General features: G+C 36.6%; 1 protein-coding gene and 1 pseudogene across 2 annotated transcripts; one reads left to right on the top strand and one right to left on the bottom strand.

Annotated features, from left to right (window-relative positions):
* Window positions 1-2,279: 2,279 nt before the first annotated feature.
* LOC108854746 (ATPase 7, plasma membrane-type-like) lies at window positions 2,280-6,208 on the top strand (annotated as a pseudogene).
* A 1,722-nt stretch (window positions 6,209-7,930) lies between these two features.
* Window positions 7,931-12,192, bottom strand: LOC108854961 (protein ARABIDILLO 2). 2 transcript variants are annotated; one of them, XM_018628638.2, is made up of 10 exons: window positions 12,036-12,192; window positions 10,191-11,732; window positions 10,038-10,118; window positions 9,822-9,953; window positions 9,513-9,728; window positions 9,303-9,397; window positions 9,156-9,219; window positions 8,871-9,046; window positions 8,474-8,783; window positions 7,931-8,404 (listed from the first exon to the last, which is right to left on the bottom strand). In XM_018628638.2, exons 2-10 carry the CDS (start codon window positions 11,697-11,699, stop codon window positions 8,207-8,209), a joined length of 2,781 nt encoding a protein of 926 aa, XP_018484140.1. In that variant the 5' UTR covers window positions 11,700-11,732; window positions 12,036-12,192; the 3' UTR covers window positions 7,931-8,206. The 2 variants fall into 2 exon arrangements, with proteins under 2 accessions (XP_018484140.1, XP_018484141.1); XM_018628639.2 differs by having other exon boundaries at window positions 10,191-11,689.
* Window positions 12,193-14,188: the final 1,996 nt, after the last annotated feature.

Genomic DNA, 14,188 nt, shown 5'->3' with positions numbered 1-14,188 from the left:
TAAAGGAGAAACGTTTTCTAGTTAAAAAACTCATACATTTTACATTTGTGTAAATGATTTCATTCATATAAAGTTACTTTATGAATATAGGTACATAATTGTACAATTCTCCTTTATGAATATAGGTACATAAATTGTGGATACTTCTTCACTAATTTGCATTTTCTCGCTCCAACTAGTTGCAACACAGTTTCATCCCAACTCTTATAATACCTTTCTTAGTTACTACGCCCATGGATTCTTGATCGAAGAAACTTGTCGAAAGGACGTCCGGCTAAATTGTTCGGTTCTTGTCTTCTGAAGCTTTATATGGTCAAAACTTCTTACATTTTAATTATTGATTTTGATTTAATGGATGGTGTTTATGCTCGCAAGGATCTCGAAATATCCTGATTAGCGTAAAAAACAAAACAATCCCAACATCATGGGATCACCACTATCTTAAATTGTTTATTATAGAGTTTACATTTTGAGAAAATTTTCTTACACGTTCTAAGAATAGAAACCTTTGTTTTGCTAAATAATTGCGAATAAGGTAACCTTGAGGAGGGTTTGATTGAATTATTTGACGTATGTGTGTGTCTTTTGTGTCTCTCTCTAACATTTTTAATATGCAAAAAAAAAACAGAGGTCAATGACCTTATGACCTTAAACATCGCTGTAATCAACATCTTAGTCAGATTCTTTTGACTTCTGAGAAAAATTTCTTCTCCTGATTGATAGGAGCACGAGTTACCATCCCGGATTCTTACGGAGGTGTAACATAAGGAGTAGGTTTAGTTTAGATTTTTTTACTACCCTAAGGCCAGTACAAGAGGCTCTACGACTTTGTACATCCTTTCTACGTCTTCACATATACATTGGTAAATGAATATTCATTCTCACATAATTTTTCCTTATTTTAGTTAACTTGTGGTAAATATATGATGTCAAGTTGAATAAAAGAGTTGAATGATTCAGCTTTATCCTGCATTTGGTTAATCTGACCGGCAAATATTTGAACTTGTTATTATATATAACCCTCTAGTCTTCTTTATTTGTTGCCTGCATTCCACATTTTCCCTAGGTTTGAAAAGGTTGTCTTCTTTCCTTTCGTGAAGGTCAAGCTAATGAAGGGGCTTACGGATGATGATTTGGTGAAGTTTTTTATTTAAATTGTTCCAGGTATTTGTTGCTTATTTGATTCACGTCTGCATGAAATTCTAATACATAGTTTCTTCTTGGACGGAAGGATATTCATATTAAGAGATGCTTTTTGATTAAGCAAAGTGGCCCTGTAATGTCTTGTGGCACAAGGAAAGTGTGTAATCTCTTGTACTGGTGAATAAAGTAACTTGTCATTGCAGATTAGTACATAAGAGTTTTAGTAACTTCCGGCTCAAGCAAAAAGGAAGTGAGATATGACGGAAATAGAAGCTCTCAAGGCTATTACCACAGAGAACATTGATCTGGTAATGTATTTGTTGTACCCCATCACTTGCTTTTTTTGTTTGGTTCTGATAGCCTTTTTATATGGATCCTTGCCTTGCAGGAAAATGTTCCCGTTGAAGAGGTATTTCAACATCTCAAGAGCACTAAAGAAGGGTTGACCTCTAATCAAGTGCAGGAGCGTCTTACCTTGTTTGGTTACAACAAACTTGAGGAGAAGAAGGTTTAAAACCAGTCTCTCTCTGTCTCTCTTAGTTACGTAGATCTCTCACTTTATATGGCTCTGCAGGAAAGTAAGATACTCAAGTTCTTGGGGTTCATGTGGAATCCACTTTCATGGGTCATGGAAATTGCAGCCCTCATGGCTATTGGTCTTGCACATGGAGGAGTACTTCTTTTCTTCCCTATCATCATTCATGTTCTTCAAGATTGTGATGAAAAACTAATCTGTCTCAAATGTTCAGGGCAAGCCACCGGATTATCATGACTTTGTGGGTATTGTGGTCTTACTTTTGATAAACTCAACAATCAGTTTTGTAGAAGAAAACAATGCAGGAAATGCAGCAGCTGCTCTCATGGCTCAGTTAGCCCCTAAGGCCAAGGTATTCTACTCGTTAATTTTTCGGTTGCTTTCATATGATTATGTGATGGAAATAGCCTTATCTTATTAATCAAATTGTTTAAGGCCATCCGTGACAAGAAATGGAATGAGATAGATGCAGCTGAATTGGTTCCCGGAGATATAGTTAGTATCAAACTTGGAGATATCATTCCAGCTGATGCTCGTCTTCTTGAAGGAGACCCTTTAAAGATTGACCAGGCTAGTTCTGCTTCTGGATGATGTCATAGCTATGCGTTCTTTATCTTCCCTTTGGACTAATCTTGGTTTAGGTTTATATTTTCTCCAGTCAGCACTTACAGGTGAGTCTCTTCCAGTAACCAAAAACCCTGGTTCATCAGTATTCTCTGGTTCAACTTGCAAGCAAGGTGAAATTGAAGCAGTTGTTATAGCCACTGGTGTCCACACTTTCTTTGGAAAGGCTGCTCATCTTGTGGACAGTACTAATCATGTTGGTCACTTCCAGAAGGTAGGTTTGTTCAAAATTTCATTAAAAACTACAAACCTTCCATTTTGAGAGTTAGTGACTAATATAGAAACCTTGTTTATTGCTATCTAGGTTTTGACAGCAATAGGAAACTTCTGTATCTGCTCCATTGCAGTAGGAATTGTGATTGAAATCATTGTTATATATGGTCTACAAAAGAGAGGTTACCGTGTCGGTATCGATAATCTTCTTGTCTTACTGATTGGTGGTATCCCCATTGCTATGCCCACTGTTCTCTCTGTCACAATGGCAATTGGTGCACATCGCTTGGCTGAACAGGTAAAACACAACTCTCAAGAAAAGAGTCACTTAGCTTCTGTTGTCTTTGTATAATGACTTTACTTGTGATCCACGTCAGGGTGCTATAACAAAGAGAATGACAGCCATTGAAGAAATGGCTGGAATGGATGTTCTGTGCAGTGATAAAACTGGTACTCTCACGCTTAACAAGCTTTCAGTGGACAAGAATCTCATCGAGGTTCGCATCTTTCCTCACCATCCTACTCACTCTGTAGCTACTGATCTTGATGTAACAAATAGCACTTTTATTTCTTGTGTTGCAGATTTTCATGGAAGGCATTGACAAAGATATGGCTGTGCTTATGGCTGCAAGAGCTGCACGTCTAGAGAACCAAGATGCTATTGATACTGCTATAGTTTCCATGTTGTCAGACCCTAAAGATGTATTGATCAAAGACTCAACTTCGACTAAGCTGTGATTGATGTATTGATCTGATACTTTGTATCCAATCCAGGCACGTGCAGGAATCAAAGAACTCCATTTTCTTCCTTTCAGTCCAGCTAATAGAAGAACTGCACTAACCTTCCTTGATGGAGAAGGTAATATGCACCGAGTGAGCAAAGGAGCGCCTGAAGAGGTTGGTTACTATAAATAGCTATCACTACATCACCTTAATATTCACTCGTTTTTTTCTGAAAGTGTGTTCTCGTTGTTCTCTAGATTTTGGATATGGCACACAATAAATTAGAAATCAAGGAGAAGGTACATGCTAAAATCGAAAAATTCGCAGAGCGTGGCTTAAGATCCCTAGGATTAGCATATCAGGTTAGACATACCTAACTTCTTTCTCAAGTAATGTCTGAACTTGCTATCAATAGGACATCTTCTTACTTTGTTTACTATCCATTTCCATAATAGCAAGTACCAGATGGTGATGTTAAAGGTGAAGGTGGTCCATGGGACTTTGTAGCTCTTCTTCCTCTGTTTGATCCACCTCGTCAGGACAGTGCACAAACAATTGAGCGAGCACTTCATCTTGGAGTCAGTGTTAAGATGATCACAGGTATAAAGCATGTCCTGTCTTTGCATCATGCTAAACTTTTTTGCATTCAATGTGTACTCATAAAGTGTCAGAACATCATAATACTTGCAGGTGACCAGCTTGCTATTGCTAAAGAAACAGGAAGAAGACTTGGAATGGGAACGAACATGTACCCATCTTCATCTTTGCTCTCTGATAACCACACAGAAACAATATCCATTGATGAACTTATTGAGAACGCAGATGGCTTTGCAGGAGTGTTTCCTGGTAAGCGATAACCACACTTGTAACTATGATCTTTTAAGTGTGATATCTGAAAAAACACCATTTTGTCTTGATTTCTTAGAGCACAAGTATGAGATTGTGAAGAGATTACAATCAAGAAAACACATATGCGGTATGACTGGTGATGGAGTGAATGATGCACCTGCACTGAAGAAAGCTGATATTGGAATTGCTGTGGATGATGCTACTGATGCTGCTCGTAGTGCTTCTGATATTGTCTTAACAGAACCTGGTCTTAGTGTTATCATCAGTGCTGTCTTGACTAGCCGTGCCATCTTCCAGAGAATGAAAAATTACACGGTACCATAAAATGCTTCAGCTTCATTGACACGTGTAACAACCTTATAATGTTTAAAATGAACTCTTGGATTGATTCATTCTGCAGATATATGCTGTTTCTATCACTATACGTATTGTGGTAAGTTTCTACACCTTATACTAAAGGTCTTATTCACCATCTGATAACACATTTTTTTCTATATGCCTTTGTGTTTATAGATGGGTTTCATGCTTTTGTGTGTGTTCTGGGAGTTTGACTTCCCTCCATTCATGGTTCTTGTTATTGCAATCCTCAATGATGGTTAGTGTGACTGCTGAATTTTTTTTCAATTATTCAGCTTAAGGTTGCTGTCATGATAAGTTTACTCTTATGTTGAAAAGGTACTATAATGACCATATCAAAAGACAGAGTCAAGCCATCTCCAACTCCAGATTGTTGGAAACTAAAGGAGATTTTTGCAACTGGTGTTGTTCTTGGAGCTTACTTGGCTATCATGAGCGTTGTGTTCTTCTGGGCAGCATATGAAACTAACTTCTTCCATGTAAAGCTATATACATTATCTCTTTCCTTGGTTTACATACATTACCAATAATATCTTCTTTTTTTCTTCTTATGTGGTAGGATATTTTCGATGTGAGAAATTTCAACCAGCACAATTACAACATGAAAGACAAGGCAGTGGCTGCACATTTGAATGAACAGATGGCTTCTGCTGTGTACCTTCAAGTCAGCACCATCAGCCAAGCTCTGATCTTTGTGACCCGTTCAAGAAGCTGGTCATTTGTTGAACGTCCTGGTTTCCTTCTTGTGATTGCTTTTCTCATTGCTCAGCTGGTAAGGGAAATTTTACTCATCTATCTCATTCCCTTTATTACAATTTCCTTCTTCATTTATAGCAAGGGCAAACCCTTTAGATAACACAAAGAAATTTATGTGCCAAAATAGCACCTAAAGAAAAAAAAATCCAAAAATGTCATTTTTAAGTAAAATAACTAAAATACTACACTCTAAACCCAAACCAAAATAAAAATATATATTTTTAAACAAAGACTTTGTATTAATGCTACTATAAGAAATGTTCTCTTGTTTGCTATTTTCTTGAACAAAAATTGTTTGTGATATATATCATATGGTATTTCTATTTTTTTTTTCCTTTTTTTTTGGTATTTCTCTTATAGTAGTGTCAATGGTCTATGTGTACTTTTTACAAGGTTGCATCGGTGATAGCAGCAATGGCAACATGGCCTTTTGCTGGAATAAGAAGCATTGGATGGGGTTGGACTGGAGTTATATGGGTGTTCAACATAGTAACATACATGTTACTTGATCCTATCAAGTTCCTAGTCCGTTATGCACTAACTGGCAAATCATGGAACCAAATGGTCGACCAAAGGGTTTGTATACATCTCTCATTTTGACATTTTGTACATCACAAATAACATTGGCCTAACAAGAATTGTGCTTTGTTGTTATCAGACTTCACTCACTGGCAAGAAGAACTTTGGTTTAGAGACAGGTCAAAAGCCAATGAATGAGAGAAATGGTGCAGCCAGAACTTAGCAGTTTGGCTGATGATGAAGCTAAAAGGCGTGCAGAGAACTTGCAAGGTTGGAATATTTTTTGTGATAACTTTCTCTAATATGTATATGTTACTAGAGAGTAGTCTCTTACATGTTATGTTTCATCGATGATGATTTATATGTTGGACATCTTGATTACTTTCCAGAATGAGAGAGATTCAGACATTGAAAGGGAAAGTTGATTCAGCTGCAAAGCTGAAAGGATATGATCTGGATGATGTTAATAACAACAACTATACAATCTAAGAGATATTTAATTTTCTGCTTCATTCTTTTTTTATATCTTCATTTTCTTCTGTATTACTATTCTTCTTGATATAGACATGTATTTTGATATCTTCATTTGATGCTTGTAACTTTGTTACTCTTATTTGATTGAAAAATCGTACTTGATTGGTTTTGTTCGGTATTTAATAAAGAACACATAGGACTGGGTAACCGGGGTACCATTCGGGTGTCGGTTCTATTTTAATCGGGTTCGGGTTTTTTTGGTTACCGAAAACCAGCCCCATTCGGATAATTTAAAACTTCGGTTCGGGACCGGTTCGGGTGCTCTTCGGTTCGGATCGGAGTTGGTAAATTATTTTGGTATTGGTATAACCCGAAATACTATCGGGTTTAGGTTTCAAACGGACTTTCGGTTCTTGAATATATCATTTATACTAAATGTAACCAATACAAATCTAAATAAATCGTAACTTGTAATACAAGTAAGTAAGTAAAATCATCAATTTTGTCACTAACCAAAGAAAACAATTATAAAACGACGCAAATTTAAAACGAAAACCAAACATCTTTATTGATATAAATAAATCAAAAAAAATGAGAGAATTCAAAGAAAGCTAAAACTAAAATCAAAACGAAATGAGAAACATATTATTTAATGAAATCAAAAACCAAAAAATTTAAATAAAACTTCGAAAATAAAAAAGAAACATCAACCTTGATCATTCAAAATCAAACAAAAAAGTAAACATATCTATCGATAGAAATAAAACAAAATAAATGAAAGCATAAAACGAAAACCAATTTCTCATGAAATGAGAAGCATTGTTCAATGAACACAAAACCAAAATATAAAAACTTCAAACTTCAACCGCAATCTTCAACTATAAACTTCCATGTTATAAAACCACCAACCTTTATGTAATAGATAATAATTTAGATGTTTCATATATCTAAGTGTATTTTGGATACATATCAGAAATTAAATCATGTTTAGTGTAAGTTTTTTTGGGGTTTTGAATGTTTCGGGTTCTATCGGATATCCATTTAAATTCGGGTTCGGTTCGGATAATACCCATAACCCAAAATACCATAAAACAAGATCCATTCGGTATTTATTTCGGGTTCGGATCGGTTCGAATTCGTTTTTATCAGATCAGATTCGGTTCGGATTTTCGGGTTCGGTTAATTTGCCCAGCCCTAAGAACACACATTAACTGGTAACTAACTCTTGGTTTGATCTTTGCCATTACAATATTTCTTGCTCTGTTTGATCTCGCCGTTACATAAAGAGCCTGTTTAGCCAAACAGTTAGGGCAAAGCTGTCATCCCAAGGTGGGAAGTGCCTTGACTTACAAGTAACCTCACCTTAACGCTATTTTCTTTCTACTGTATCTTATTATTAGATGTCCGTATTAATGGGTTTCAGGAGATAAGTATGCGGATGAAACTGGACTTTTTTTGGTTTGGTGTTTGACAATAATCCTGAACCATCAAAACTGATGGTGATCTCCCAAGACATCAGGGATTTTGCATCTTCTCTCAAAGATTGGAAAGCCACAGAGCTTCTTAGTAAGAAGAAGGATACTAAGGCATGGTAATTCTATCATATAAGGAGATCGATGAGATTTTACCTAATCATCTCACAGTATCAGGCAAAAGAACTATAAGTGATCAGTTTATATTTTATGATATAAAAAAGCTAAATAACTTTTGTCACAAGAAATGAACAGAGCTTACAAATGGGACAAAGAACACCAATCATAATAATCCGCTAAGGTCTTTTATTACAGGAAAAATATCTCAGGAGGAGACAAATAAACACAATAAGTCCACAGACTATATAGTATCACAACACCTTTCTTGTCCAAACACATCTTCTCAGACCCAAAAGTCTTGATGGTTTTGTGTGTTTTGCAGAGCATGAGCCTTTGTCTTGACATGTATATGGTTTGGAGAGACACATTCTATTCACTAAAACAAATATGCTAATAAAACAAAAGGCTCTCTCAAATCCTATTATAAGATGATACTTTTCTTTCCTTTTGAACATTCTGCCTGGTGATGCTCCAGATTCCTAAGCACAATCTTCGCAAATATCTTAGCCTCACGAGGCATGTTCGCAGCTGCAGCAGCAGAACGCAAGATCCTCGCTTCTCCAGCGTTCTGCATCAAGCTTGCGTGATGCATTGCGTGTCTACCTCCCGGTATTGTAAACTGCACTTTCACAGGTTAGTACTCAAAACTACAACTGGTTTTAAAACTTATATATATATATGTAGTAACCTGGACAAGCGCAAAAGCTGCACATGCTTTGAGTATAGGAGAAGGGTTGCGCAGCATCGTAACGAATCTTCCAATCTCGGAACCGCTGCATCTCAAGTGGCCAACTTCAGGGATTCTAATTTTCTCTGAGACTTGTGCTAACATAGAAGGAGCAGATGATAAAGCAGCTGCTGCAAAGACTTGAGGTTCCATGAAGGTTGTAATGAAACTCTCAATGTGTTTAAGAGCCTTTATTCTAGCACCAGGCAAGCTAACACTCTTAGATGTACTTTCCGCCGATGAACTCCCTATCATCGCATATTCATCCATCCTGTGTAGATACGATAAGATCAAAAGCAAGTCTTTAGGCATGATTGAGATAAATGTGTATTGAATGTGGATATGAAGCTTTGAGTACCTTCCATCAAACATGTATGCTAATGCTAATGCAGCCATAAAACGAGCCATTTTGGAAACAGAAGACGAACAGAGTTGAACAAGTGCTACAACTCCTCCTTCAGCAACAATGCGGAGAGCATTACCAGGATTGAAAGCAAGATTCCACAGAGCTCCTGCAGCGGTTTCATGTACGTCCTTGGAAAAAAGGTAAAAAAAAAGATGGATTAGATTATATAACCGAAAAAAACAGAGGACATGACATGACAGCTTATGAGGAAACAAAAATGTTTTTTTTTTTATTTACCTCAGCTTCAGATCCTGCAAGAGCAATTAGAGGCGGTATACCACCTTCTTGTCCAATTGCAATGCTGATAGAAAGACCAAAAGTTATCATTAAGGTAATAAGTAAATAACTTTTTGCATTAATAATAAAAGTTCAAATGGTTGGAACCTGTTTGCTTCTGAGACTGATAGACCCCAGAGGGCACCAGCTGCTCTCTCTTGCAGACCTGTGGATGCATCTGAACATTCCTTGGCAAGCGCCACCTAATATATATATATATATATATATATATATATATAATCAGAAACAATTGATGAGTGTCCTGAAGATGTAAGGTGAACAGAGACATAAAATGAAAATTAAAGGAAACCATGTTACCAACGCTTCAACACCACCAAAAGCAGCAATGGATTCTCGATTCTTGTCATCAAACGACAAATTCCAAAGAGCACCAGCAGCTTCCTGTTGAACACCTTCATGAGGCGATTTCGTCAGCTGAACAAGTGCTTCTAAGGCACCAGCCTCTTGTCCTACAGCAGCATTGTTATTGTTGCTATCACCATGAGCAGCCAAGTTAGCCAAAGCACGAGCCGCCTGAAATAAAAAAGAAAAGACAATTCGTCACAACAATCACCAAAAGCATAGAAATCATCAACGAGGTGGTGCATTCAAGAACAAAGGAAGTACCTGTTCTTGTGCTCCTTCATACTTGCAGTTTCGAGCTAGCATCACCAAGGCATGCACACCTCCTGCTCTTGCAACTTCAGTGCTACATTTATCGTCTGCTGCTAAATTAGCTAACGCCCCAGCAGCACGCTCCTAATCAAAAGACAGAACAAGAGTAGTTTTAGATAATGTCCAAAATCCAAAGTGTTAGGCCTTTAAGGTGTGACAAGCGTGTACCAGAACTCCATCACAGCCATTTGGCCATCTAAATATAAGCTTCACTAAAGCATTCACTCCTCCAGCTTGAGCAATTTCATTCTAATATATAAAAATAAACAACGTTAGTTATAGTCTTATAGAACAAAATTTTTAACAACTCTTTATAGTTACCTTATGCTCTTCTCCAACAGAGAGATTCCATAGTCCACCAGCAGCTTCTTCAGCCACAAGTCTATTCATAGACTTCGCTAAACCAGCAAGAACATTGATCCCTCCTTCTTCAGCAACAGCCTTTGCAACGTTAGCGTTCACAGACAAGTTCGCAATAGCCTTTGCAGCTTCTGACTGAAGACCTTCACGCCAAGAGTTAGCGAGTTTCAGAAGAAGCCTGATACCTCCGTCTCTCATAACTGCTTCTGCTCTTCCACAGTCTATGCTAGCGTTCTCATCGTCGACAACGATGAAAGTCGCAAGCCCTGTCGCCGCTCTCTCTTGTACATCCTCTTGCGAGCTTTGCATTAACCTGAGAAGCAGCTTAGCTCCCTGGTTGAGCCAGAAACTGTTCAGTGCTTGAGAGTTGCTCTCTGCCATTCTTAAAAGCGAATGAGAGATGATCCACTCAATCCAACGCATTGTTTCGTCAATGCTTTTATCCTCCTTGCTTATCATCTCTCTCCAGTGAGCGAATACATCCTTTGGCGTCTTCTTTGAGTTATCGTCAAATTTAAAAGCATTGTTAAACATAGCAAGCAGGAGCTTCCCTTTGACATTCACATCATGTTCTAGCAAAGGGCAGTTCAAAGCGCACACAACTCTCAAGCTCTGAGACGACTTCATCAGCCTCGAAACCGCTACATTGTCAATGCTGGTTCTGGAAGCATCCAAAGCTGTTAACCTCGGAAGCTTCTCCCAGTTCTCTGCAGCAACTCTCCAGTTCAAGTTCATCGTCCCTGCAACGGAGAGGTACCGAAGAGACACCACTTTCCCCAGCGCTTCTTCGTTGATGTTCAGACAATCCAAGAATCCAACATCACAGAGCTGCGGACAGTGCTTGGCCAGAGACTCAATCGCCTCGGAGTTAACATCTCTCATCCCTGAAAGCCTGAGCTTCCTAAGCTTCGGACAGCAGAAGGCAATCACTTTGATAGCGTCGCTAGTGATCCTCTCGCAGAAGTCTGGTCCAAGCTGAAGGCTCTCGAGAGCTTCGTGTCTCGCAGCGATCATAGACAATGTAGCATCTGTAATCTTCCTACAATAGTCGCCGCTTATCTCAACCAGGTTCCTCGCCCTGAGGTTAACCATTGCGTCAGCAGAGTCAAGTCCACGGAACCGAACCTTCTGAAGGTTAGCACACCTATCCGCAAGAGAAGCTGCCATCGAAAGATCAAACTTGTGTGGACGGAGATCTAACGAGGTCCAGAGACAAGAGGAAGCACCGAGGCTTCTCCATGTCCTGCAGGTGGATGCTAAGCTAGCTCGGTCTCGGTAGTTCAACCGAGTAAAGAGAAGAAGCACAGTGTCGTAAGACAAACTAGTCCAATCCACAGAGTCCTGAGCCTTTGGTGCTAAATCATTATCATCATCACTAATCACAAGATAACGTTGTGGTGAATCAACTCCGTTATCATCCACTCTCTGACGCACCCTACGACTCATATCTTGACCAGATCCTACAAACATTAAAGCATCATCATCATCATCATCATAGAGATCCTACAAAAAAAACAAGAGATTTAAAAAGGACTCAACCAAGTTAGCAAATTTAGATAAGATCTCAATTGCTAATAACCAAATTCAACAAACCAATGCTCAACAAAAAAACCCTCGAAGAGATAAGCAACGAAGAGGGCTTAAACAAGCAAAAGCTCTGGCCTTTGAATTCAAATTCAATACAGAGAAACTCCAATGGAAACAGAGTGATGATGAGAGGGTCGGAGAGAATAGGGCAGAGGAAACTGAAGAAGAAGACATCAAAATACGCAAAAGGGCATAATCAAAACAGGTTAAAGTAATCACCTTTGGAGCAAAAGGGAAGAACTTTGTCCTCCTTTATTCTCTCAGCGACGACGGAGAAAGAAGAAGAATCTGAGGAATTGGGGAATGAAGGTTAAGAGAGAGAGAGAGAGACGGTGTTGAAACGAGAAGAGAGACTCTCATATAGGCAAAAGAGCATCAATCACCTCCTTTGCACGGTACATTATATATTACCAATTACCACTCCTCTTTTCATCTAGATTTTTATTACGTAAAATAATAATTTACCATAATATTACAATTTTTCTTTGAATTTTTGTCTATGTTATAAAATAAGTAAAATTTTTATTTTGATGATTAATTAGAGTATATAACTTCAAATAATTTATATAATCTAACCAATGAAATTTTTGCAGTAAAGAAATTAGGTTAAATTTTTAATATTGATTAGCATTAATAAACTTTTTATGAGTTCATATTGTATAAAATATAATTAATTTGAACTATTTTTACAGATTTTAAAAATATGTAAACCATAGAGTATCTGGCATTTTCATAATAATACATAAATAGCTTGTCATATTCTTATTTAAAAACTAGTAATTTCATTTCAGTTATTAACTTCAGAATGTGTATATACGTGTATAATCTCTTTAGTGACTACATCATTTATATAAATTTATTTTTTAAAATTAATAGTTTTCTGATATTTTAGATTTTCTCACTGGACAGAGCTGATTTTGAAGATATAAAATCGATGTTTTAGTAGTAATAACGCATATAACATGGGTCTTACGCCTTTAATATTTACGATTTTCTCATAATTAATTAATAGCTTTTATGATGTTTCTTAAATAATGTAAGAATGTTTAATACTTTCTCCAGTAAAAAGGACAAATAATCAGAAACCATGAGTGCCAGACATGTGATTTATATGCCAAAGGGAGGATTTTTTTTCTTTAGTATTTTGGGATTTTTATTACATCATGTAATCTCTCCGTTACTTCATAGTAAATGTAACACAAATCGAGAAGAAACCAAAATAACAAATCATATTTGCACTTTCCTTTTTGAGTAAAGATTTGCATATTTAAGGTAAAAACCAAACACAAGAGAAAGAAACGCCTTGTTGGGTTGCTTGCTATTAACAACAACCTTCTTTTCCAACCCCTACTTTCTATTTAAAGGAATACATCACTAATGGTCTGAATCTTGGGATGTTTCACAACTGCTTTGGCTCCATGTGTTTCAAATTTCATCAATCACATTAACTATAGCTTTAACAACAACTAGATCATGACCCGCGCGACCGCGCGGATTTGTTTTTTATTTTTAACACATAACATATATTCTATAATAGTTAATATAATTTGAAGTTTGTCCTTTTCACATAATATGGTTTTATATAATTTCGAGTTTTCTCATTGTTTAAGAAAAATGTTAAAACTGTTTTTTCTATTAATAGTTTTTCATTTGTGTATTAGAGATATAACCGTATGGTGAAAACACTAACATAATATCAAACAATACGATTTGGTTTTGACATTGTGCTTTTTGGGAGTTTTTTCTGAATGGTTTGTGAATGTCCAATGATAAATACGAAGGCAAGTACTTGTACACACATTTTAAGTGGGAGGAATTGAATATTTTCTAACCTATTAAGTTAGATATAATAAATACAAAATCTATTGACACCGAGATTTTAGGTATAGTAGAATAAACTTGGAGAAGAAGGTTTTCCATATTCATGATTTTTCAAATCTGGCAATTTGATTGTGAATATTTGATTGTAACCGAGATTTTAGGTATAGTAGACTCAACTTGGTGAAGAGGTTTTTCAATAATCGATTTTTTTTAAAAGTATAAATTGATGTTTTTGAAATAAGAATATACGTTAGTATATTCTATTCAGTGTATATTCAAAGTAAACCTCGATTATTTGAGAATCAAAAAATATATTCTGATATCTTTAGTATTGAGTTTTAAAAGTTATGTATCAAGCTATTTAAAAATTTAAAGATTCATCAATATTTGATGCCAAATAATTGTTTTTTAAATCCGATATTGTAGGTTGAGAGTTATTTGATTAATTGAATCAATTCGTGTAATGACTGGCTAAAGTATAAATTGATGTTTTTTGAAATAAGAATATATGTTAGTATATTCTATTCAGTGTATATTCAAAGTAAACCTCG

Source organism: Raphanus sativus, chromosome 4, assembly GCF_000801105.2.
Source record: "Raphanus sativus cultivar WK10039 chromosome 4, ASM80110v3, whole genome shotgun sequence".
NCBI lineage: Eukaryota > Viridiplantae > Streptophyta > Magnoliopsida > Brassicales > Brassicaceae > Raphanus > Raphanus sativus.
The sequence above is the reverse complement of the archived record's forward strand: the minus strand, read 5'-3'. Positions and strand labels throughout refer to the sequence as shown.